This window comes from Bubalus kerabau, chromosome 10 (assembly GCF_029407905.1).
Source record: "Bubalus kerabau isolate K-KA32 ecotype Philippines breed swamp buffalo chromosome 10, PCC_UOA_SB_1v2, whole genome shotgun sequence".
NCBI classification, from domain to species: Eukaryota; Metazoa; Chordata; class Mammalia; order Artiodactyla; family Bovidae; genus Bubalus; species Bubalus kerabau.
The window spans coordinates 14,246,474-14,274,332 of record NC_073633.1 but is presented as its reverse complement, the minus strand read 5'-3'; the positions used below and the strand labels follow the sequence as shown (position 1 = coordinate 14,274,332).

The window sequence follows — 27,859 nt, the reverse complement described above, 5'->3', positions numbered from 1 at the left end:
AGTGCTCTCAGAAAAATGATGGAGGAAGCCACGTTGATAACAGATAATAGGCTCGCTCACCATTGCTAATGGGAAAAACATCACAGAAGCTAACGGCAAAAACAGCCACACTTACTGCATCCACGCCTCCCAAATAAGACGTGGAAACACCTTCCAGCTCCTACAGTAGCAGCAGAGGCCAAATTCTCTTTACAGCCCAGAGTATTTTCCTTCCTGAGTCATACCTCAAGGCTGCTCCTAAAATCAGATTCCAGACCCAGCCCACCTTATCCCCATCACCTCTACTCTTATTTCTGTCATCGTCATCACCCAGCAGTTTTGCATTGAGCTCTAACAAATAGGTGGAATTGAAAGAGACATTACCTAATATTTCAAAGGAGTGTATCTATCGAAAATGGATACAACAGGCGTCTCCTACAAGCACTGAGCCAGTATCATGCAGCGGCCTCCAACCTTTCTGGCACCAGGGATTGGTTTTGTGGAAGACACTTTTTCCACAAACCAAGTCCAGGGGATGATTTGGGGATGATTTAAAGACATTATATTTATTGTGCACTTCATTTCTGCTATTACTGCATCAGCTCCACCTCAGATCGTTAGGCATTAGATCCAAGATGCTGGGGACCCCTGATTTATAGCGATGCAGAGAGCAGAGAGAAATAAGTGCTGTCTTAGACATTCTTGACTTCACAGGTAGACTATATACATTTTTCCAGTATATTTTTGTATCACATGAGTAGCACCTTCTTTTAAGTTCTGATGCATAGTTTTTGGTGACTAGTACTCAGTGAAGAATAAGGAGCATGGAGGAATTCCCTTTATCTAAAGATGATGCCCCTTGTTTTGAACATGTAGGGTCTCAGATCAGTTCAGTCACTCAGTCATGTCTGACTTTGTGACCCCATGAACTGCAGCACACCAGGATTCCCTGTCCATCACCAACTCCCAGAGCTTGCTCAAGTCATGTCAATTGAGTCAGTGATGCCATTCAACCTTCTCATCCTCCGTCGTCCCCTTCTCCTCCCACCTTCAATCTTTCCCAGTATCAGGGTCTTTTCCAATGAGTCAGTTCTTCACATCACATGACCAAAGTATTGGAGTTTCAGCTTCAGCATCAGTCCTTCCAATGAATATTCAGGACTGATTTCCTTTAGAATGGACTGGTTGGATCTCCTTGCAGTCCAAGGTACTCTCAAGAGTCTTTTCCAACACCACAGTTCAAAAGCATCAATTCTTCGGCGCTCAGCTTTCTTTATAGTCCAACTGTCACTTCCATACATGACTACTGGAAAAACCATAGCGTTGACTAGATGGACCTTTGTTGGCAAAGTAATATCTCTGCTTTTTAATATGCTGTCTAGGTTGGTCATAGCTTTTCTTCCAAGGAGTAAGCATCTTTTAATTTCATGGCTGCAATCACCATCTGCAGTGATTTTGGAGCCCCCACAAATAAAGTCTGTCACTGTTTCCATTGTTTCCCCATCTATTTGGCATGAAGTAATGGGACCAGATGTCGTGATCTTCGTTTTCTGAATGTTGAGCTTTAAGCCAACTTTTTCACTCTCCTCTTTCACTTTCATCAAGAGGCTCTTTAATTCTTCTTCACTTTCTGCCATAAGTGTGGTGTCATCTGCCTATCTGAGGTTATTGATATTTCTCCCGCAATCTTGATTCCAGCTTGTGCTTCTTCCAGCCCAGCGTTTCTCATGATGTACTCTGCATGTAAGTTAAATAGGCAGGGGGACAATATACAGCCTTGACGTACTCCTTTCCCGATTTGGAACCAGTCTGTTGTTCCATGTCCAGTTCTAGCTGTTGCTTCTTGACCTGCATACGTATTTTTCAGGAGTCAGATCAGGTGGTTTGGTATTCCCATCTCTTTAAGAATTTCCCAGTTTGCTGTGATCCACACAGTCAGAGGCTCATGTGAAATAGTATGTGTGAGTAACAAAGTGGCTTGGATGACCATTTATTCTGTCCAGAAGAGATGTGAGGTTTCAGAAGAGGTTCTTGGAAGTCTGACGGCAAATGATGAGATTGACTGTCACCAGCCACGTGTTAAGGAACCGCTCCCTTCACCTAATATGGCTCAAGACTCTTCCCTCTCCCCTTCCTGAGGCCCAGAGAAGAAGCAAAGACCTGTTGTGTCAGGGGCTTGGTCAGAAGCCCCCCTGACAGTAGAGCCTTGAATTTCCTGCCCACCAGCAACAGAGACACCCCGGGGGGAGTTACCATCACCTGGAAGCAGCCCTGCTGCTGTGTCATGGGAACTGTGCGCGTGGTTGAGATGGACTGTGTTTATTACGTTTTTCTCACGGAAGTGAAACTTAATGTCCCTAAAAAACCCGCTCCACTCCAGGGACATCAGGAGCAGAGCGCTCTGGGGGCAGGAAGTGCCTGGGAGTCACACAGACTTTGAATCCTAACTTTGCCAGTTAATGGCTGTTGGGCTTTTTCAAATCTCTCTCTCCCCCCCTCCCCCCCTCTCTGTTTCATGGCAAAAGAGTTATAATACTAGACTATCTGTATTGTTACAAATATTGTTGTTGTTCGGTCCCTCAGTTGTGTCCAACTCTTTGCGACCCCATGGACTGCAGCACGCCAGGCTTCCCTGTCCTTCACCATCTCCCAGAACCTGTCCATTGAGTCGGTGATGCCATCCAACCATCTCGTCCTCTGTCATCCCCTTCTCCTCCTGCCTTCAATCTTTCCAGGCATCAGGGTCTTTTCTAATGTAAGACCCTGATGCTGGAAAATATATGTAATTTCTAACATAAATATTAGCTCCCATTTATTGAACACTGAGATTGTGCCAGGTCCCTAGCCAGACAAGTGTCATAAATGATGTGACTTAATTCCTACCATAATATATGAATGAGGTAGAAATTATTGTCTCTACATTAAAGATGAGGAAACTTTGGCAGTGTATTGCCCTGGGTCACACAGCTAGTGAGTGGCTTCAATTCCAGGTCTATCAGACTCCAGATTCTGTGATAATGTGAAATTAAAGCAGTGCCTCATGCAGAGTGGGTGCTTAACAAAGACTGATTCTCTTTCCTTCCATGAGAATCCTTTGGCTTTGATAGAGCTTGATTTCTGTGTTAGATTTCTTTATGCATGCATGCTTAGTCACTCAGTTGTGTCCAGCTCAGCAACCCATTGGACTGTAGCCTGCCAGGCTCTTCTGTCCGTGGGATTTTTCAGACACGAATCCTGGAGTGGCTTGCCATTTCCTTCTCCAAGATTTCTTTATCTATTTGTTCTATAGAGCAGCTCTGTCATACTGCCCCACCATGGTTCATTTGGACAATAGTGGCTTTTAGGAAAACGGTTAATTGAGGTATAATTATAATTCCTAAAAGCCCCATTGTCCAAATGAACCATGGGGGGGGGGGCAGTATGACAGAGCTGCTCTATAGAACAAATGGATAAAGATATCTTGGAGAGGAAATGGCCAAGCCACTCCAGGATTCTTGTCTGAAAAATCCCATGGACAGAAGAGCCTGGCAGGCTACAGTCCAATGGGTTGCCGAGCTGGACACGACTGAATATATGGTCTTCCCCAGTGGCTCACATGGTTAAAGAATCTGTCTGCAATGTGGGAGACCCAGGTTTGATCCCTGGGTCGGGAAGATCCCCTGGAGGAGGGTATGGCAACCCTCTTCAGTATTCTGTCTTGGAGAATTCCATGGACAGAGAAGCCTGGTGGGCTACCATCCATGGGACCGCAAAGTGAGACACAACTGAGCAGCTTTCACTTCACTTCACTTTTACATGTGAATAAGTGTTGTTTAAAATGTCTCTAAAATCACCTAAGCGTGTGGGTACTTTGGGAGATAATATGATTCTATAACCTCAGTGTATAGAAGTATGATGTTTATTTTCTACAGCCCAACTAGTTTCTGACTCTGAGCCCCACCCAGCTGGTCAGATATTGAGGTCACCCTTGTAATTTCTCCGGCTCCCCCAGTGTCCTCTATTCCCTCAGTTGTCTTGGAAGAGAAACCTTCTCTTCCCTGGCACACATCTCACAATGCAGCTTTGTCCTGCCATCTTGTCAAGAAGGGAAGAATTTTTCTTGCAATTATTTTTTCCACCCAACTTTTCTATGTGCTGAGATATTTAGCCCACTGGCAAAGTTTTCAACTTTCACACTTAAGCAAGAGTTCAAATCACCAGGGAGTCAAATGTTAATTCCATGACCAGTTTAAATGTTAGAAAAATTTTCCAGGAAGAAAATAAAAAGGTTCACTTTCCCCACTCACTAGGAGCTTTAGGTTTCTAAGCGAAACTTACTCAGAGGTGTCTTTTTGTGTATCCGGAGGGCTTCCCTGGTGCTCAGACAGTAAAGAATCTGTCTGCAATGTGGGAGACCTGGTTCAATCCCTGGATCGGGAAGATCCCCTGGAGGAGGGAGGGCATTCCAGTATTCTTGCCTTTAGAATTCCATGGACAGAGGAGCCTGGTGGCTACAATCCTTGGGATCATGAAGAGTTGAACACGACTGAGCAACTAACACTCTGACTTTCCTTTTCTGCCTACCTGGGTTCATTCTCCTGTGTTACACAAACTTGCACGTGTGCACCTGAATCTTAGTTAGTGCTCAGCAGAGCCCAAGCAGTGCCCTTCACAGGCCTTCCTTGTTCTTCAGTGGCTTTCTCCAGGGAGGATTCCATGGTCTCCCGTCAGATGTGTCCCGTGCTGCCCCGTGGTTATGTCTGTCAGACGGAGGGTGGTGTTGGGTGGGAGGAGCATAGTTGGTACAGAAGAAGGGAAACAGGAATTTCCCTTTTTAGCTCTGAAGCACCATTTAATAACAGGACACATCCAAGTCTTCTCTTAAACGTGTCTAGCAATTAAGCTTGTCCTCATGCCATGACCTGATTGTGTTTCAGATAACGGCGGACAGACTTTGGCAGGGGGCAATAACTGGCCCCTCCGAGGAAGAAAGTGGAGCCTGTGGGAGGGAGGCGTGCGAGGGGTGGGCTTTGTGGCCAGCCCCTTGCTGAAACGGAAGGGCGTGAAGACCCGGGAGCTCATCCACATTTCTGACTGGCTGCCCACCTTGGTGAAGTTGGCCGGGGGCAGCACAAATGGCACCAAGCCTCTGGATGGCTTCGATGTGTGGAACACCATCAGGTACCGCCCATCTTTCTCTTTCCCCTCTGAGATCAGAAGCTCTAGGAGCATCTTGACTGGACTGAGAAGAATTGCTTTTATGTGAAAATGATAGTATAGCTTGCAGATAAAAGATTAAAAAAAAAAAAAAGAAATGCCTTTACAAATACTGTGTGTACACACACACACACACACACACACACACACACGTACATATATATGCATAATATGAGGAACAAGATTGTCCTCAGTGGCTCATCCTCTACAAGAGGTCTTTACAGTGGAAGCCCTGCTAAGCAATTGGATGGGGTATTGTTTGCTTCCTGCAGAGGGTCAGAAGACCTGTCCTCTTGCCCGCTAGGAGAATGGAGGACCAAGGCAGGGAGGGAAGATCTGGAAATAGCCTCATCTTCTAGTTTAGATTTTCCCCTTAGATATAAATGATTTGAAATTAAATATTTAATTGAGCTAGAGAATGACCATTTGAATTAATTTATTATTTTTCCTCTTGTTTTTTCGTTCAGAACCATTTTTCTCAGCTTGAAATGTGCCAAATATTTACCCATATTTTCTTCTAAGTGTTGTGGTCTGAGTTTCTTCCATGTAATTCTTGGACTATTGTGACATGATTTTATGTGTTCCACGAGGTCAGTATCTAAATCAGAGGAATGGGGTTTTTTTCTCAGGTTTTTGAATCATAGACCTCTTTGAGACTCTGAAAACTGAGATTACAAAAAAATGTACCTAAGCATATGCACAAAAGCTTAGATAGAATTTATTTTTATGGTATTAGATATTGATTACATATTATTTGCTAGGTACACATAGAAAATATAACATTCTTTGAAAGCCTCTACCTCTCACTCATTTTTAATACAAAAATTAATAGTCACTTTATGATAAAAAGGAAATAAAAATTTCCAAGCAAAACAAAACTTGAACTTCAGCTTACTGCCAGCTTTCACTGTGAAGGCTATTGGAGTTTGACTTATAGAAGCAGGAGAAAGTTTTGAGACATTTTGCTATGACAACATATGTGTCAGCCTTGACACCCAATCAGTTTTGATTTTTTTGTTTTGTTTTGTTTTGTGGCTAAAGTGTCATAAACCCTGGCCTGTAAAAGCATGTAATAGCCAATGGAATCAAAACTCTGTGGCATACTTGGCCAAATGAGGCTTGAGTTGAGAAATAGTTGAATTTATTTTGAGTAATTTCCTCTGTCCCAAGAGTCACAGAAGTTATGATATTTAGTAAAGTCCAAGTCATTGATGTTCATCCATATTACCAAATTTTGGACTATGCATCCACATTTCACATTTCAGTGGAATTCCACATTTCAGTCTTAAGATTATCTTGGTCAGAAGTACCTGTAGGACTTTGGCATGTATTTGCTTCTGCTTGCAGAGGAACTGGAAGTTTGGCCACCCTTCAATGCATATTTCAGAAGGTCTTTCCTCAGTATCAGAGGAGAACTCCTCGTGGCCCATCCTAAAGAGAACGCGAGCTCTGCATCCTCCAGCATTATGTCCGTTGACTGCAGGGCTGTAACCAGAGTGTTGTCACCAACAGTATCGTCCCAGTATGTGAAACCATGAGAGAGTGGCTTTCCTTTTCTATTTGGAAAAAAGTAAAACTTCTGCCCAGTATCATTAAGTGTCTGTTTCATAAGTGAAGAGCTGCTCTCATCCTATTCCCATTTATGGATGAAAAAGATCCTGAAAACAATGATTCAGCCCCCACTGTGCCGATCAAATGGATGCTTCTCCCAACACTAGGCAAGCGTTCATTCAGTACCGGTGGTGGAACACTTGGCACCCACGCCTGCCAAGGCAGAAAGCATCCAGTCTCACTGACGTCGGGAGCATCTCTTCCAAAGCAGTAAAAACAAATGGACAGCCAAATGTCAGAGACACTCAGTCTGTGCCCAGAGTTCTGGAACTTTTTTTCAGTAAGATATTTACTTGGAAATACCATTTTCAAGATGATGATAGTTTTTGAAAATTTCAAAAGGGTCTGATGAAAGAGGAATGCCAGTAATGGCAGTAACAGAGGCGGGTGTCTGAAAACGTCCAGAGTTTCCCTAGTTGCATAGTTATCAATTCCTCTCGAGTCTGCTTCAAAATACTAAATTTTAGAAGAAGTTGCCGTTTTGGAGTGGGTGACATTCTTTGTAATAGGAGTTCCTTGACTTCTATTTTTCATCTGTTTCAAGATACAGGGCATCTTTGTCAATTGTAGGGGACATGACCTCTCCAAGTTCTCTCTGATTCTGTATGGGTTCTCTGCTTTTCAGCTTGATAAGCCACCTATAGTTTGTTTCAAGTCCTTTCAAAGGATTTTTGAACTTATTTTATGTTTCATTAAACTTATATAAACATAAGCAGAACCCCTAATTATAATGGAAGGAATGTTTTTCCTTTCTGATCAATGGGAAACTGATCTAGATGTTATAATAATTTTCCCAACCCAGGTTCGATCCTGGGTTCCATCCCACACTGCAGGCAGATTCTTGACCATCGGAGCCACAAGGGAAGCCCCTTATTATTATAAGGGTGGTGACAATCAAATATTATGTGATAATGTGAAATATCTTAAAACCTTATTATGAAACTATAAAGACTTTCCCCACCTCATGGATTCAATTTTAAGAGAAATGTTGAAGGAAAGATAAGTCACTTTTCATCCCATTTTCACAGATACCATGAGGCCTAAAGCAGTTGTAATACTTAATGAGCCAAAGTTTAAGAACGTCGCTCAGTCGTGTCTGACTCTTTGTGACCCCATGGACTGTAGCCTACCAGGCTCCTCTGTCCATGGGATTTTCCAGGCAGTAGTACTGGAGTGGATTGCCATTTCCTTCTCCAGGGAATCTTCCCAACTCAGGGATTGAACCCAGGTCTCCCTCATTGTAGACAGACGCTTTACCGCCTGAGCCACCAGGGAAGTCCCAAACTAAAACGATGCTTTATTTAAAATATTAAGACAACTCAGACTGATTTTTGAGTAGTTATTACTGAATAATAATTTCTTTGTTATTATTATTGAATATTTCCGTTTTCACTGATTTGTAGTACCACTTTATGTTCTTATTAGAGCTATGATCTGTCTGGGTGCCATCTGTATTAATCCACTGAGTTATCGGTTCTTATGTTAGCACCTGACTGTTGTAATCTGTAATCTGCTACTAATGTAACTTTTAGAAGCATATTTATATACCTGGCAGAAATAGCTGTTCCCCTCCCCATTATATTTCCTTTACAAGATCTCCTTGACAAGTCTCACTTCTCCCTGGTGGTCCAGTGGTTAGGGCTCCACACTGCCAGTGCGAGGGGCACAGGTTTGATCCCTGGTCAGGAAAGTAAGATCTCACGTGCCCCATGGCAAAAAAATTTAAAAATAAATCGAGATGAGTCAAAGGCTCCTTAGGTCCATGAATATCTCATAGGGATTATTAAGTGATGTTTTAAAGTAAATCACTTTAAAAAAAGAAAAAGCAGGATTTTAAAATATTTGTTATAATACAATGATGCATGAATGGGTAATGATTATGTAATGTAAATTGTATCGCCTCAATCACAAAAAAATAAATGAGATTAACCACGAACATTAATTTGGGAAGAGTGGAGGTATTTGTCTTCTCACCTAAATCTTCCCCCTGCTGGTTGATGCTCTTTTCTTTTTGTTTGTTTTTTTGTAATTATTTTTTCTCTATATATTCCATTTTGGATAGATTCTGTTAGTATGCCTTCAAGTTTTATTAATTTTTTTCTTAATTCTTACTCTTCTGTTAAATCTGCCCAACATATTTTTCCTTTTTGAACATTTATTTTTAAATGTGATAAATACACATAACAAAATTTACTGTCTTAACCATTTTTAAGTGTACAGTTCAGTAGTGTTAGTGTATCCACATTGTTATCTGACTAATCTCCAGAAACTTTTATCTTGCAAAACTAAAACTATATATACATTAAACAATTTTCTACTTCCCCCTCTCCCCAGCCCCTGGCAACCACCCTTGTACTTTCTGTCCCTATAAATTTGACTACTGTAGATACTTCATACAGGTGAAATTCTACAGTATTTGTGGTTTTGTGACTGGCTTGTTTCCTTGACCATAATATCCTCAGAGCTCATTCATATACCATGTATAAGAATTTCCTTCCTTTTTAAAGGCTGGTTAATATTCCACCACATTTTGATTTTCCATACATCCAGTGTTGGACAGTTGTGTTGTTTCCCCTTTGGCTTTTGTGAATGATGCTGCTCTGAGCATAGGTGTACAAATATCTCTTTGAGACCCTGCTCTCAATTCTTTGGGTTATATACATAGAAGTGACATTGCTGCACCATGTGGTAATTCTGCTTCTAAGGTTTTGAAGAGCTGCTGTCCTGTTTTCCGTAGTAGCGGTACCATTTCATATTCCCAACAGTGTACAAGAGTTCCAGTTTCTCCTCATCCTCACCAGCACTGGTTCTTCCCTTCCCTTAAAGAAAGTCTGCTATGCGCCATCCTGATGGGTGTGAAGTGGTATCTCATTGTGACTTTGATTTGCATCTCCCTTGTATTTAGTGATATTGAGTATCGTCCATGTGTTTGCAGATCATTTGTGTATCTTCCTTGGAGAGATATCTACTTGAATCCTTCATCGATTTTTAAATGAGACTTTTGTTGTTGTTACTATTGAGTTGTAGAAGTTCTTTATACATTCTGGATATTAACTCCTTGTTATATATATTGTTAGCAGATATTTTCTCCTATTCTGTAGATTGCCTTTTCTTCCTAATGTATATGTCCTTGGATGTACGTCTTTTAAAGGAGTCATGAATTGTGTATATTTAAAAAATTTGAATGCAAGTTATTAGCTTAATATTTTTGAATCTTATATTAATCATCAATAGTCTTACAGTCAATTGTGCAATTAAAAATATTCAGAATTTATAGTATCAATTATTTGTATTAAAATATAGTCAATTTAGAATATTGTGTTAATTTCTGGTGTCAAAGTTATATATACACATTTTCAGATTATTTTCCATTATAGCTTCCATTATACAAGTTATTGAATATAGTTCCCTGTGCTATGCAGTAAGTCCTCATTGCTCACCTATTTTATGTAGAGCAATTTGCATCTCTCTGTTAATCCTGTACTCCTAATTTATCCTTCACCTCCTCCCTTCCCCTTTGGTAACCATAAATTTGTTTTCTGTGTCTGTGAGTCTGCTTCTGTTTTGTATATGGATTCATTTGTATTATTTTTTAGATTCCACATAAAAGTAATATAATATTTGTCTTTGTCTGACTTACTTCACTTAGTATGATATTCTCTGGATCCATCCATATTGCTGCAAAAGGCAATATTTCATTCTTTTTTATGACTAATATTCCATCGTATACATTACCGCATATTCTTAAACCAATCGTCAGTTGCGGCCGCTTAGGTTGTTTCCGTGTCTTGGCTACTGTAGGGGTGCTGCTGTAAACACTGTATCTTTTCGATTTAGAGTTTCCATCTTTTTAGGATATATGCCCAGGAGTGGGATTGCTGAATCATATGATAACCCTATTTTTAGTTTCTTAGGGAACCTCAGTATTATTCTCCACAGTGACAAAATAAGCAACAACTTATTTTCCCACCAACAGTGTAGAAGGGTTCCTAGAAAAAGGAACCAGCATTTATTGTTTGTAGATTTTTTGATGATGGCCATTCTGACGATGTGAAGTGATACCTCATTGTATTTTGATTTGCACTTCTCTAGTAATTACTGATGTTGACATCTTTTCATGTGCCTATTGGCCATCTGTCTTCTTTGGAGAAATGCCTGTTTAGTTCTCATGCCTATTTTTTGATTGGGTTATTTGTCTTCTTGATATTGATTTGTGTGAGCTGTTTGTATGTTTTGGGTATTAACTCCTCATCAGTTGCATCATGTGCAAATATTTTCTCCCATTTGGTAGACTGTCTTTTCATTTTGTTGATGATTTCCTTTGCTTTTAAGTTTGATTAGTTCCCATGTGTTTATTTTTGCTCTTCTTTCTTTTGCCTTGGAAGACTGATCTAAGAAAATATTCCTGAAATTTATGTCTGAGAATGTTTTGCCTCTATCCAGTCTGGTTTTCATCTCACATGTTGCAAGTTTTCACTTCAGAAGTCCAGTTTGGATCTTTTATATCTTTTTTAATCCAACTTTCTAAACATACAGAATATAGTTTTAATGTCCTCTGCTAATTCCAACAGCTATGTCAGTTCTGGGTTGGTAGTGATTAGTCAATCACCTCATTGTGGATCTCGTTTCCCCAACTTTTAATCTTTGATTTGATGCCAGACATTGTACATTTTACTTTCTTGGGTATTTATTTATTGTTATGAATCTTCTTGATTTGTACTGAAATGCAGTTGAGGACACTTGGAGCCTTCAGGATACTGCATTTATGATTTATTAGGCATTAGGTCCATGTCAGCGTCCGGTCGTGGACAACCTAGTCTCCACTGCTGAGTCAAAGCCTTCCGAGTAATCTACCAAATGCCCTTTGAATTTAAGTTTTTCCAGTCTGGCAGATGGGAGTAGATATAACTATTTCTAACTCCATGTGAGTGCTGGGCACTGGTTCCTTTCATCCTCTCAGATAGTTCTTTCCCTAGTTTGGTGTAGTTCTCTCGCATACATCTGATCAGTGCTCAGCTAAATATTCTAAGGGACTTTCTACAAACCTCCAAGGTTCTCTTTCTGTGCAGCTTTCTCTTCTCTGGTACTCTATCCTGTCAACTCTAGGGTCTCCCTGGTGCCTCAGCTCTCAAGTCAGGGAGTCCATGGGGCTATGCCTCAATTCCCCACCCCTACAGCAGGGCCTGGAATCTTACCATTCTCATGGTAATAGTGAGGACAGTGATAAGAATTCCTGTGTTTCCTGACACTTAGGGATCACTGTCCTTTGCCTGATAGCTCATCTTTTGAAAACTGTTGTTTCACATGTTCTGTTTCTCTTTAGGTTGTTTTAGGTAGGAGGGTAGATCCAGTCTGCCTGTTACTCCATCTTGGCTAGAAGCAGAAATACCCAAAGAATATTTTACTATCCTGTTTATTTTCTACTTTCAAATGCTTTTCAATTCAATCTGGGATCATAGAACCAGCTTTCTGAAACATAATATTGTAAGTCTTATAACTCTTTTCCAGAGAGTTTTTCTTCTTTATAAACCTTTGTAATCACATACAGAGAAATTATGTATATTGATCTATAAGTTAATTACTTTTTATATTACAAATATTCCGTAATTTTCACATTCTCAGTTCCTAATTTTAATTGATCTTTTCATTAGTTGGTTAATACTTTAAAGTAATTTTCATAGAAGTACATAAATGATAAGGTTTTTAAAAAAATCTTCATATATGGAAGAATATCTTTCTGTTCCCTTCAAACATAAGTAATAATTTGACAAAGCTGCTGCTGCTGCTAAGCCACTTCAGTCGTGTCCGATTCTGTGTGACCTCATAGACGGCAGCCCACCAGGCTCCCCCATCCCTGGGATTCTCCAGGCAAAAACACTGGAGTGGGTTGCCATTTCCTTCTCCAATGCATGAAAGTGAAAAGTGAAAGTGAAGTCGCTCAGTCGTGTTCAACTCCTAGCGACCCCATGGACTGCAGCCCACCAGGCTCCTCCATCCATGGGATTTTCCAGGCAAGAGTACTGGAGTCGGTTGCCATTGCCTTCTCCGAATTTGACAAGGAATTCTTGTCAAATCTGTTCTCATTACTCTATAGACATTGCTTTATTGTCTTCTGATGAGTACCAATACAGCAAAGTGTACCAAGTTTACCTGATAACAGAAAAGCTAAGATTACAATCTTGGTTTATCTGACAAGGTGGAATTTATGTCAAAATCATTGTTAAGAATAATGGTGGAAATGGTGCAAATGATTTCTTCTTTGATCCATGTGTTTAGACCCGTTTATTTTCCAAATTTTCAGATTTTCTCTGTTAGATTATTGATTTCTAGTTTAATCGTATTGTTGTCAGAGGACATGCATTTTATTATTTCAGTCCTTTGAAATTTGAGACTTGCCTCACTTTCCTGGAATCTGTGCTAGGTAGTCTTGAAAAGAATGTGTGTTTTGTAGTTGTTAGGTATAATATTAGGTTGGTTTTTTTTTTTTGTCATCCAACCAGAAAATATTTTACTTCAGTAAATGAGTTTTAATATATATATTAATAAAAGTATTAACTATACTTTTCTTAGCTGTTATTTTTATATTATATTTTTTTATGTTTGATTACAACAATGTATGGTTTATTCCAGTGGCATCATTATATTAATATATTTATGTAATTCTCTTAGTCACTTTTTAGGTTCTGCTATTTGGTTTGTCAGCTTTCAATGTTGTCTTTGACTTCTACTTATTACCTGTAAGAACATCAACAAGCTATTCAATTCTACCCTTTGTCTTACCTTTCTCTTTCAGTGCTATTTTTAGTTGTGTTATTTCTACTTTGAGCATATAATATTATAATGCTGTTTTTCTACCCTTGTCCACAATTTTGTTTTTGTCTTAGATCTATAATAATATATTCTGTGCTAAACACTTGTCCATTCCTAAAGTGTTCTCAATTATCTCTGAGTTGGAGGAATTCATTTTTTAATAGACTTCTCAGGATTCTTTGAATTTCTGCCTGAATTTCTGGTATTGAAGCCATTCCTACAGCCTTGATGATACCGAAACAGTTGAACTGATATAAGATCCTTGTCTCATATACTTTTTTTCCTTGAGTTTCTTGACAGTGTTACCCTACTGTATACTTGTTCTGTATGTCACTGTTGATAAATTTCATGTTACCTGGATCTTATTTCATTTGCAAGTGAGTTGGTCCTTTTGCCTAGAGGTCTGAAAGGTTTTTGTTATCACTGTAACTGTAAGTCGCTTCAGTCGTGTCCGACTCTGTGTGACCCCATAGACGGCAGCCCACCAGGCTCCCCCGTCCCTGGGATTCTCCAGGCAAGAACACTGGAGTGGGTCGCCATTTCCTTCTCCAATGCATGAAAGTGAAAAGTGAAAGTGAAGTCACTCAGTCGCGTCCGACTCTTAGCGACCCCATGGACTGCAGCCCACCAGGCTCCCCCGTCCATCTTGCCTGGGATTCTCCAGGCAAGAGCACTGGAGTGGGCTGCCATTATCACTAGTATTATTTAGAGTTGAAGACTTTTACTAGATAAGTCTCAAAGGTGACCAAACTGAGTCACTTTCCCATATGCACAGTGGGCTACATTCAGGTCTTTTGTTTCAGAGTTTTTGGTGTTGGTCACTCAGTGCGGGGGCCTCTCTTTCTGGGATTGTCAGATACAACCTGAGTCCCTTCCCCTCTTGGACCCCTGCACCCTCCTGGGCACAATCCCAGCCTGACTCCTTCCCTAGGTGGGAACCAGCACCGACCCTCCAGGGCTTTAGATGGTTATTTCCTCATGTCCATCGAGGTTTAAACATATTCTGTCTCCTGCTTATGTTGTAGGCTTGAGTGTTGGGTAATTTTACTTTCTTTCCTTTTCAGCATGCCTTTTAAGGGTAATGTGTGGAGAGATTCAAATGTAGATGGCCACCATTATCCTATGGAAATCTGGAAATTCATACGTTCTTTGGCTCTTGCTCAGGTGTAAGAAAAATGGTCCTGGAAACTGGAAATGAAGCATTATAAAAATGGCTTATAAAGTAAAGATGAGAGCGACACCAACCAGTAGCTCTGCATTCAAAGTCTATATGTATCTAGTCACTTCAGTCAAGTGAATATACATCTATATATGTGTGTGTGTGTGTGTATACATATATATATCACATATATGCATATATGTATTTGTTCGGTTGACACAAAATGTTTAAGAAGTGATGCATTATTTTTTGATTTCCTACTTCTCCCTCTCTGACAAAAGATCTTCTTCTCTATGTCCATAGTTACGTAGTGCTCTGGGGTTGTCTCAGACATTTTCTGTTTAGCTGTATCACATTCTAGCGTGCGACCTAGCTGCCTAATTTCTTCTGTTTCCTCCCAGGTTGGTCTTGTGTTTGCTGCCTTAGAGGGACAGGAGAGGGAAGAAATCAGTGGTGACGGACGAAAGGTGTGCTGGGCCAGCTCTGAAGCCAGCTGATGAGAGATCCCTGCCCACTTTTGTTCAGTGTGACCTCTAAGGCCTAAGTTTTGGTCTTCCCTCATAGCTCAGTTGGTAAAGAATCTGCCTGCAATGCAAGAGAACCTGGTTCGATTCCTGGGTCAGGCAGATCGGCTGGAGAAGGGACAGGCTACTCACTCCAGTATTCTTGGGCTTCCCTGGTGGTTCAGCTGGTAAAGAATCCACCTGCAATGAGGGAGACCTGGGTTCGATCCCTGGGTTGGGAAGATACCCTGGAGAAGGGAAAGGCTACCCACTCCAGTATTCTGGCCTGGAGAATCCATGGACTGTATAGTCCAGGAGGTCTCAGAGAGTTGGACACGAATGAGCGACTTTCACTTCACTTTGAGTTCTATAGCTAGACTTAGACAAAGTGAATCCATCTTTTTCTGCTTTCTTTGGGACCAGGTTTTGATTCTTCTGTTCAAATCCAGGAATATGTTGTTAATCTCTTCAGCCCTGGCGCGAGTGAAAATCCCCTCAGGACTTTGGCATCTGGTCTTCTCTGTAGTTTCCAACACTGTTGCCAGTTTTCATCTTTTTGTAATTCTTCACGGGTATTATAACAGAAATTGGGAAAAAAAGGATATTAGGTTCTGCTGATTTGCCCTGATACTAACCTGGAAGTCCTACCAATTACTTTTAAATAATGAATAGGAAAAGATTGTAATAAAGGTGTGATTCAGTTATTATGAATAATATTGTATCTTTTAGAGTAGCCTACGTTAATATTTAATGATTCCTTAATAAAGGTGTACATGAAAAACTTCTCTCATATAAAACTCTACATCAGGTGGATTTAAGTTACGTATTTCCTCACCAATTTTAGTCAAAATGTTTTGATTTCCATAGCTAAACACTTTATTCATGGTAACGTTTGCATGTTAAGATGGCTTTGAAAGGAGCATGGAATTTACACAAACCCAATATCACCGTCACCCACATAACAAAGAAAATATATCCTGGGAGTAATATCTCTAGTGTAACGGTTGAAAATGTGGACTCTGTGGTTAGATATGGCTCAGATCTGGTCTTTTCTCTTCATTATTTGTGTGATCTTGGGCAAGTTACTTTATGCCTCCAAGCACCAGTTTCCTTGTGTGTAAAATGTAACATTAGTGATGCCCACTTCATAGGCACTTACCTGAGGATGTAGTGAAAGAATATGTATGAAACAGCACGGAGCCTGGAACATAGTATCAATAACAACTCAGTAGCTTTAGGGGAAGATAGTAAGGATGATGATAATTCTTACAGAAAGTTAACAGGATGGAAGTTACTCTGTGGGTGTTTCTTGGATTTTTTATCAATAATATTTTTTTTTTTCAAAAATTCATGTCTGGAAATATTGCCATGGCTATTTCTGTTTCTAAAAATTTGAGATTGTCCTCCAGGGTGTGTCTTTTCTATGACAGATGGTCAGCAGCTAGTGGTAAAAGAAGTGTAGAATATCATAGCACTTCATTTATTTATGGGAAATGTTTTACTGCCCCACCCTTCAACTAGTTGGAAAATGAAAGTCAAAAACTGGAAACTCTATTTATAAATGGACAGTGCTGTGATCTCAGTGTCTGAAACTGTAGACTTTTAGAAAATATTTATAGCATATTGGAAACTAGTTACTGATCAGTGTATCCTTGCCCCATTTAAAAAAAAAAAAAAAAAAAACTAACCCAGAGAACATGAAATTTGGGTAAATTAAAATTGAATAATGAAATGGTGTTACTGGTTGGGACATAGACTTGGATCACCATGATATTGAATGGTTTGCCTTGGAAACGAACAGAGATCATTCTGTCGCTTTTGAGATTGCATCCAAGTACTGCATTTTGGACTCTTTTGTTGACCATGATGGCTACTCCATTTCTTCTAAGGGATTCCTGCCCACAGTAGTAGATATAATGGTCCTCTGAGTTAAATTCCCCCATTCCAGTCCATCTTAGTTCGCTGATTCCTAGAATGTCAATGTTCACTCTTGCCATCTCCTGTTTGGCCCCTTCCAATTTGCCTTGATTCATGGACCTGACATTCCAGGTTCCTGTGCAATATTGCTCTTTACAGCATCAGACCTTGCTTCTATCACCAGTCACATCCACAACTGGGTGTTGTTTTTGCTTTGGCTCCATCCCTTCATTCTTTCTGGAGTTATTTCTCCACTGATCTCCAGTAGCATACTGGGCACCTACCGACCTGGTGAGTTCCTCTTTCAGTTTCCTATCATTTTGCCTTTTCATACTGTTCATGGGGTTCTCAAGGCAAGAATACTGAAGTGGTTTGCCATTCCCTTCTCCAGTGGACCACATTCTGTCAGACCTCTCCACCATGACCCACCCATCTTGGGTGGCCCCACAGGGCATGGCTTAGTTTCACTGAGTTAGACAAGGCTGTGGTCCATGTGATCAGATTGGCCTGTTGTCTGTGACTGTGGTTTCCGTCTGTCTGCCCTCTGATGCCCTCTCTCAGTGCCTACCTCTTACTTGGGTTTCTCTTACCTTGGATGTGGGGTCTCTCTTCATGGCTGCTCCAGCAAGGCGCAGCTGCTGCTCCTTACCTCAGACGTAGGGTAGCTCCTCCCAGCCGCCGCCCCTGGCCTCGGGCGCCGGTAGCTCCTCCTGGCCGCGCTTCTGCACCATCGCAGCTGCCTGCCCTTGAATTGTTTTGGGCTCCAAAATCACTGCAGATGGTGACTGCAGCCATGAAATTAAAAGACACTTTCTCCTTGGAAGGAAAGTTATGGCCAACCTAGACAGCATATTAAAAAGCAGAGACATTACTTTGCCAACAAAGGTCCATCTAGTCAAGGCTATGGTTTTTCCAGTGGTCATGTATGGATGTGCTGCTGCTGCTAAGTCGCCTCAGTCGTGTCCGACTCTGTGCGACCCGAAAGATGGCAGCCCACCAGGCTCCCCCATCCCTGGGATTCTCCAGGCAAGAACACTAGAGTGGGTTGCCATTTCCTTCTCCAATGATGAAAGTGAAAAGTGAAAGTGAAGTTGCTCAGTCGTATCCGACTCCTAGCGACCCCGTGGACTGCAGCCTACCAGGGTCCTCCATCCATGGGATTTTCCAGGCAAGAGTACTGGGGTGGTTGCCATTGCCTTCTCCAGAACGGATGCGACAGTTGGACTATAAATAAAGCTGAGCGCTGAAGAATTGATGCTTTTGAACTGTGGTGTTGAGAGTCTTGAGAATGGGACTCTCTTGAGAGTCCCTTGAACTGTGAGATCCAACCAGTCCATCCTAAAGGAGATCAGTCCTGGGTGTTCATTGGAAGGACTGATGTTGAAGCTGAAACTCCAATACTTTGGCCATCTGATGTGAAGAGCTGACTCATTGGAAAAGATACTGATGCTGGAAAAGATTGAGATTGGGGGCAGGAGGAGAAGGGAACGACAGAGGATGAGATGGTTGGATGGCATCACTGACTCAATGGACATGGGTTTGGGTAGACTCCAGGAGTTGGTGATGGACAGGGAGGCCTGGCGTGCTGCGGTTCATGGGGTCTCAAAGAGTCGGACGCGACTGAGCGACTGAACTGTACTGAATGAAATGACATCAGAGACAACTATATACCATTTTATATAAGTCTTTAAGAGAAGAAGATGGAGAAAAATTATTAATTCTTTTGTTAATAGAGGCACTTGAAGTAAACAGATATTTGTTAATGGATCCTTAAAAATAAGCTGAATGAATGGAAATGTAATATATTTAAAAGGATACTGAGTCCATGTCTACATTTGATGGAGGATACAATTTAGCATACTGGCTGTGAGTGGGGAATTCAGGAGTTTTCCTGAGTTCCAAACCCAGTTCTGTCACTGACCCAAACACATGATCTGGTAAGTCACTCAGCTGCTCTGTGCCAAGGTTGTGTCTGTCATAATGTAGAAGATTAAATGAGATATTACATGCAAAACATTTGAAATGGTGTGAAGCACACAATAAATGCTCTCTAAATTCTAGCTACTATTATTCAAACGAACTTGGCCGAAATAACCTCCACTCCTCATTCCTGAGTGGCTCGGTGGTAAAGAATCCACCTGCCAATGCAGGAGATCCTGGTTCAATCCCTGAGTCAGGAAGATCCTGTGGAAGAGGAAATGGCAACCCACTCCAGTATTCATGCCTGAAAAATCCCATGGACAGAGGAGCCTGGGGGGCTACAGTCCATGGGATCACAGAGTCGGACATGCCTGAGCATGTGTGCCATACCAGTGGGCACGTTACAGCTCTTTGTCTTTGCATAAATCTTCCTGTCGTGGCACTTACTCCCGTGACCATTATCGTCTGCTAGGGCAGGTAGTGAGCATTGTGCAGGAAGAAAGAATCTCTGAACAGTCCCCTAGGGGCCTAGCTTAAAGAAGCTGATTAGATGGCTCTGTTTCGTTCTATCAGCCTGGAGCCCAAACATTTGCCCTAATAAAAACACCTGCCATAATAAAATCAGGGCATTTCATGACCTGGTGTGATTACTGGAAAATCATTTTCCATGAACATCATCAGTCATTATTTTTAGACTTACATTTTGCAAATGTAATCAACAGTTTAATGAAGATAATATTGCACATACAGCTAAACTATACCATATGCTTAATTCGAAACATTGGGGAAATTCCTAGATAACAGATTGCAGTGTATCCTTTTTTATATGCAGTTCATGAGTGGACTGTGTGACTTGGCTGTATTTGATACTGGTGCTTTTCTCAAAAGAGACTTTCACTTGGAAAAAGTTATAGCTACATCAGTGCATTTCTAAGGGGAACTCTTGCCAAGAAAGAGGGAAAGATAGGATTATTAATGTTCCATTGTTTTACATATTATTCATGTAGCTTATCTAGGCTATAGTCTTGTATCAGTGATTATATTCTTTCCATGTTTACAGAGTCAGGATCTGAATTCTGCAACAAAAGGTGTTGTCATTGTTTTTAAGCTACCAGCTTATTCAGTTCAGTTCAGTCACTCAGTCATGTCTGACTCTTTGCGATCCCATGGGCTACAGCACACCAGGCCTCCCTGTCCATCACCAACTCCCAGAGTTTACTCACACCCATGTCCATTGAGTTGGTGATGCTATCTAACCATCTCATCCTCTGTCGTCCCCTTCTCTTCCTACCTTCAGTCTTTCCCAGCATCAGGGTCTTTTCCAGTGAGTCAGTTCTTCACATCAGGTGGCCAAAGTATTGGAGTTTCAGCTTTAGCATCAGTCCTTCCAATGAACACCCAGGACTGATTTCCTTTAGGATGGACTGGTTGGATCTCCTCACAGTCCAAGGGACTCTCAAGAGTCTTCTCTAACACCACAGTTCAAAACATAAATTCTTCAGCACTCAGCTTTCTTTGTAGTCCAACTCTCACATCCATACATGACTACTGGAAAAACAATAGCTTTGACTAGAAAGACCTTTGTTGGCAAAGTAATGTCTCTGCTTTTGAATATGCTGTCTAGGTTGGTCATCACTTTTCTTCTAAGGAGTAAGCGTCTTTTAATTTCATGACTACAGTCACCATCTGCAGTGATTTTGGAGCCCAGAAAAATAAAGTCTCTCACTATTTCCACTGTTTCCCATCTATTTGCCATGAAGTGATGGGATCAGATGCCATGATCTTAGTTTTCTGAATGTTGAGTTTTAAGCCAACTTTTTCACTCTACTCTTTCACTTTCATCAAGAGACTCTTTAGTTCTTCACTTTCTGCCATAAGGGTGGTGTCATCTGCATTATCTCTGGTTATTGATATTTCTCCCATCAATCTTGATTCCAGCTTGTGCTTCATCCAACCCAGCGTTTCTCATGATGTACTCTGCATATAAGTTAAATAAGCAGGGTGACAATATACAGCCTTAATGTACTCCTTTCCTGATTTGGAACCGGTCTGTTGTTCCATGTCCAGTTCTAACTATTGCTTCCTGACCTGCATACAGATTTCTTGGGAGGCAGGTCAGGTGGTCTGGTATTCCCATCTCTTGAAGAATTTTCCACAGTTTGTTGTGATTCACACAGTCAAAGGCCTTGGTGTAGTCAATAAAGCAGATGTTTTCCTGGAATTCTCTTGCTTTTTCTGTGATCTAACAGATGTTGGCATTTTGATCTTTAGTTCCTCTGCCTTTTCTAAATCCAGCTTGAACATCAGGAAGTTCACGGTTCGCATATTGCTGAAGCCTGGCTTGGAGAATTTTGAGCATTACTCTGCTAGCATGTGAGATGAGTGCAATTGTGCGGTAGTTTGAGCATTCTTTGGCTTTGCCTTTCTTTGGGATTGGAATGAAAACTGACCTTTTCCAGTCCTGTGGCCACTGCTGAGTTTTCCAAATTTGCTGGCATATTGAGTGCAGCACTCTCACAGCATCATCTTTCAGGATTTGGAATAGCTCAACTAGAATTCTATCACCTCCACTAGCTTTGTTCGTAGTGATGCTTTCTAAGGCCCACTTGACTTCACATTCCAGGATGTCTGGCTCTAGGTGAGTGATCATACCATTGTGATTATCTGAGTCATGAAGATCTTTTTTGTACAGTTCTGTGTATTTTTGCCACCTCTTCTTAATATCTTCTGCTTCTGTTAGGTCTATACCATTTCTGTCCTTTATTGTGCCCATCTTTGCAGGAAATATTCCCTTGGTATCTCTAATTTTCTTAAAGAGATCTCTAGTCTTTCAGTACTCACTATATAGCCCAAGCACTTTGCATATGTTTCCCTGCTTAATCCTCATACAACCTTGTAAATAGGTACTTTTATCCACCTCCTGTTAGAGAGAAAAACAAGGCTCAAGTGTATATAATCTTGTGGAGTTGAGATGCAGACCCTGAAAGGCTACGCTCTTAAAGACAGTGCAGGGCTTCACATGAGACAGTGAAGCCTTCAGAAATGGTGGAGGGGAGGCCGTAAAGCACGGAAGCAATTGACACTGTCCACTTTCTAGTGCTTTCTTTGTGTGGAAATGAAACTTTTGGAAAGTGTGATATCCAAAAGAATCATGAAAAACCACAATAATTGTAGTTATAAATACGTATCAATAGATATGTTAGAAGATAAAAGTTACCACGGTATAACATGGTATAACAGTGATCAATCCCAGGAACATTTAATGAGTTTTATTTGGCCATTATTTATTCTACAAAGATTGTGATGATTATACAGTTGATATTGCTGAAAACTGTTTTGAATATAGAAAACATTTCCCCCACCCCATAGCTCACTTTGTTACACACACCTTTATGGAAGAAATTGTATCATATGCTAAAAGTTTGTGTTCAAGGTACTTATTCAAGGGCATATAAAAGAAATGGATGTAGGAAGTTATCAATATCCTTCATCGAAAGGATGAATGAAGTTTCCTTCCTTTCAAGAAGGAAAGGAAGTCTTATAGAATTATACATGGGCTCATTACATAAATATCCTAAAAGCTTAGCCCTCATCTTTTTGTTGAAAAAAAAAAAAAAATCAAGAATTTAGAATATGTAATCAGATGTGGTGCCCTCAGATAGCAAGGCTTGAGATCGGTGATTCTCATCCTAAACTGTGTGGGAGAATCAGCTGTATTTATGTGTACATATGTGTATGTTTTGGAGAAGGCAATGGTACCCCACTCCAGTACTCTTGCCTGGAAAATCCCATGGACAGAGGAGCCTGGTGGGCTGCAGTCCATGGGGTCGCTAAGAGTCAGACACAACTGAGTGACTTCACTTTCACTTCTCACTTTCATGCATTGGAGAAGGAAATGGCAACCCACTCCAGTGTTCTTGCCTGGAGAATCCCAGGGACTGGGGAGCCTGGTGGGCTACCGTCTATGGGGTCGAACAGAGTCGGACACGACTGAAGCGACTTAGCAGCAGCAGCAGCATGTGTATGTTTGTTATTGAAGTATAGTTACTGTACAATATTATATAAATTATAAGTATATACTTTATATAATAGAGATTAAATTATAAGTATATAATTTATATAACAGATTCACAATTTTTGTAGAGATTCATAATTTTTGAAGGTTATTTTCCACTTATAGCTATTATAAAATGTTGGTTATATCCCCTATGTTGTACAATGTATTCTTGTAGCTTGCATACAAGAATACTATACATAATAGCTTTTTTTTTTTTTAAGAATACTATACATAATAGTTTGTACCTCCAGTCCCTCCTTCCCTCTCCCCACTGACAACTGCTACTTTGTTCTTTTGTTCTCTATGTCTGTGAGTCCACTCCTTTCTTGTTATATTCACTAGTTTGTTGTACTTTTTTATTTTTAAATTGAAGTATAGTTGATTTACAATATTGTATTGGTTTCTGATGTACAGCAAAGTGATTCATATATGTATATGTATATATTTTTCTTTTTCAAATTCCTTTCCATTATAGGTTATTACAAGATACTGCATGTAGTTCCCTGTGCTGTATAGTAGGACCTTGTTGTTTATCTGTTTTATGTATGGTCAGTTCAGTTCAGTCGCTCAGTTGCGTCCGACTCTTTGCGACCCCATGAATCGCAACACACCAGGCCTCCCTGTCCATCACCAACTCCTGGAGTTCACCCAGACTCACGTCTGTTGAGTCAGTGATGCCACCCAGCCATCTCATCCTCTGTCGTCCCCTTCTCCTCCTGCCCCCAATCCCTCCCAGCATCAGGGTCTTTTCCAGTGAGTCAACTCTTCGCATGAGGTGGCCAAAGTACTGGAGTTTCAGCTTCAGCATCATTCCTTCCAAAGAAATCCCAGGACTGATCTCCTTTAGGATGGACTGGTTGGATCTCCTTGCAGTCCAAGGGACTCTCAAGAGTCTTATTCAACACCACAGTTCAAAAGCATCAATTCTTCGGCGCTCAGCCTTCTTCACAGTCCAACTCTCCCATCCATACATGACCACAGGAGAAACCATAGCCTTGACTACACAATGGTAGTTTGTATCTAACAGTCCCAAACTCCTCACTGACCCCTCCTTACCCCTTTCCCTTTGAGTCACCATAAATATTTTTTCTGTGTCTGTGAGTCTGTTTCTGTTTTGTATATAAATTCATTTGTATAATTTTTTAGATTCCACATATAAGTGATACCACATTTTTGTCTTCTGTCTTACTTCACTTAGTATGGTATCCATGTTGATGCAAATGGCATTATTTCATTCTTTTTTATGACTATGTAATATTCTGTTGTGTAATACATATCCATATATGCCACATTTTGTTTATGTACATATGTATTCATCTGTCAGTAAACACTAGGTTGGTTCTACGTCTTGGCTATTATAAATAGTGCTGCTATGAACATTGGGCTGCTATCTTTTTGAATTAGAGTTTTCATCTTTTCAGGATATATGCCCAGGCACGGGATTGTTGAATCGTATTGCCACTCTATTTTTAGCTTTCTAAGGAACCTCTATACTGTTTTTCAAGTGGCTGCACCAATTTACATTCTAACCAGCAGTGTAGAAAGGTTTGCTTTTCTCCACACCCTCTCCAACACTTACTATTCTTAAGACGTTTTAATGATAATCATTTTGACCAGTGTGATGTGATGCCTTATTGTGGTTTTGATTTGTGTTTCTCTAACAACTAGCGATATTGAGCATTTTTTCATGTGCCTATTGACCATTTTTATGTCTTCTTTGGAGAAATATCTGTTTAGGTCTTATGCCTACTGTTCAATTGCGTTGTTTGGTTTTTTGTTACTGAATTATATACTGAGTTTGTATATTTTGGAAATTAAGCCCTTGTCAGTAGCATCATTTGCAAATATTTTATCCCATTATATAGGTTGTCTTTTCATTTTATTGATGGTTTTCTTTGCTGCAAAAGCTTATGTTTGATTAGGTCCCATTTGTTTCTTTCTGCTTTCATTCACTGCCCTGGGAGACTGACCTAAGAAAATATTGGTACAATTTATATCAGAGAATGCTTTGCCTATATTATCTTTTAGGAATTTTATGGTATCATGTCTTCTATTTAAGTCTTTAAGGAATTTTCAGTTTATTATTGTGTATGGTGTGAGGGAGTATTCTAACTTCAGTGATTTACATGCAGCTGTTCAGCTTTCCCAGCACCACTTGCTGAAGTGCTGTACTTTTTAAGACTCCACGCAGAATGGTATCATACAGTATTTGTCTTTCTCTGTCTTACTTCACTTAGCATAATGCCTTTCAGGTCCATCCATGTTGTTACAAATGGCAAAATGTCTCTCTTTTTTAGGGTTGAATAGTATTCCATTATGTATATCTACCACATCTTTTTTATTCATCCATGTGATGGTGAAAACTTACTTCCATATCTTGGCAATCATAAATTTGCTGGGTCATATGGTAGTTCTGTTTTTAGTTTTTGAGAAACCTCTATTCTGTTTTCCACCATGACTGTACCAATTTGCACTCCCGCCACAAGTGTATGAGGGTTCCCTTTCTTTGTATCCTCATCAGATTTGTTATTTGTATTCTTTTTGATAATAGCCATTCTGACAGGTGTGAAGTGATATCTCGTTGTGATTTTGATTTGCATTTCCATAATGATTATCGATGTTGAGTATCTTTTCATGCGCCTGTTGACCGCCTGCATTTCCTCTTTGGGACAATGTCTATTCACTTCTTCCCACTTTTAAATTGGGAGAATCAGTTGTGTTTTTGACAAGGATGCCAATATAGTTCAATTGGGAAGAACAATCTTTTCAATAAATATTACTGGGATACCTAGATATTCACATACAAAAGGATGAAATTAGATTCCTACCTCACAGAATACACAGAAATTAACTTAAAATGGATAATAGACATGAAAGTAACAACTAAAATTATAACAGTTTTAGAAAAAAACATAAGAGTAAAACTCTGTGACTTTGGATTAGGCAGTTTCTTAGAAAAAAATACCAAAAAGCAACAAAAGAAAAGACAAGTTGTTCTAAACCAAAATTTTAAACTTTTTTTTCTGCAAATGATACTATCAAGAAAGTAAAAAAACAACTCACAGAACTGGAGAAAATATTAGCAAATCATATATCTAATATAGGACTTGTGTTCAGAACATATTAAGAATACTTGCAGTCAATCATAAACAGATGAATAGCCCATTTTTAAAATGAGCAAACGATCTGAATAGACATTTCCTCCAAAGAAGTTGTATAAATGATCAATATACACATGAGAAGGAAAATGTAAATCAAAACTACAGTGAAATACCACTTCATACCAGCTAGGATGGCTGTAATAAAGAAGACAGACATTTATAAGTACCACTAAGAAGAGGATAGGGAGAAATTGGAATGCTCATACATAGCTAGTAAGAGTGTAAGATGGTGCAGCTGCTTTGGAAAATAGTTTAGCAGGTCCTTAAAAGTTTAAATATATAAAGTAGATGTAGCAAGTCTACTCCTAGATACACCCCCAAGAGAAATTAAAACAAATGTCCGTACAAAATCCTTTACATAAGTATTCATAATAGGCAAAAAAATGTAGAAACAACTCAAATGTCCATAAAATGATGAGTAGATAAAGACATTATGATATATCCATACGATGGCTATTATTCAGCCATTTAAAAGGAAGATGTACTGATACATGCTATAAAATGGATGTACCTTGAAAACATTATAAATCATATGGTTTGTAAGTTATATTTCAGTAAAGCTAATGTGACAAAATAATCAACTTGGATACTTTTGTAAATCTTTATGCCCAAGCTGAACCCCAGAGCAATGAGATCGTCGTTCTCTTATGGTGAAACTCAAGCATCAGTATTTTTTAAAGTTCCCCAGGTGATTGCATTGTGTAGCTAAGATTGAGAATCACAGCTCTAGAATCAGCTCTAATCTAAATGAGCTTCTATTTTAGGAAACTCTAGAAAAGTTCAGATCCCAGTAAGAGGACTCCGGGAAATTTCGACCAGTTTCGCTACTCAAAGTGTGGTCCTCAGACCAGTATCACTGGGGACCCTATTAAAAATGTAGATTCCTGGACAGCCTTCACCCTGGCTCTAGTAAATCAGAATCCACAATTTAACAAAAGCCCCAAGTAATCTAAAGTTTGAGAAACATTGCCCCGGGTCAGTGATCGCAATCTTGGCTGCGTGTTGGAATCATCTGGGAGTTATACTGACGCCTGGGCTCCACCCCCAGTGATGCTGGCATCTGGATTTTAGAAGCTTCTAGGTGATTTTAATGTGATACAAATTGAGAATAACGGGTATAAACGTACTGTTTGGGGACATTTAGTAACAAAAAGAAGAAAAGATAAGATATTTTAAAATAAAATATATTTTGTTTTTAACATAAAGGACTGAGGAACATGCATAAGTAAATAGAGATCATTGATGTCAAAAATTTCCTGAAGTGCAGGGAAGGAATGGGAGTAAGACAATAGTAGAGAAGGTTTGCCCTAAAAAGACATTGAAAAGTAAAAAAAAAAAAGACCAAGCATTTTCTCCTCCAGGTACAAGAGCGAGATCTCTTTTTATAATATATGATTATTGGAGACTATGCAAATTTAAGTGGCCAAGGATCTGTGGTTCTTGAGAGAAGAGTGTTTTTAAATTGTACTGGAAAATGTTCAGCAGCTACTTACTGAACTTTTCTGTTTTTTTGCTCTTTAAAAAAGAGTGTTAATATATAAATTCA

At 39.9% G+C, this 27,859-nt stretch overlaps 1 protein-coding gene across 2 annotated transcripts in view; it reads left to right on the top strand.

Annotated features, from left to right (window-relative positions):
* ARSB (arylsulfatase B) overlaps window positions 1–27,859 on the top strand; it is a 180,937-nt gene that overhangs the window by 85,216 nt on the left and 67,862 nt on the right. For both annotated transcript variants that reach the window (XM_055536654.1, XM_055536655.1), the window contains exon 5: window positions 4,896–5,139. In XM_055536654.1, coding sequence (XP_055392629.1) covers window positions 4,896–5,139 — 244 coding nt within the window. The remainder of the gene's footprint in view (window positions 1–4,895; window positions 5,140–27,859) is intronic.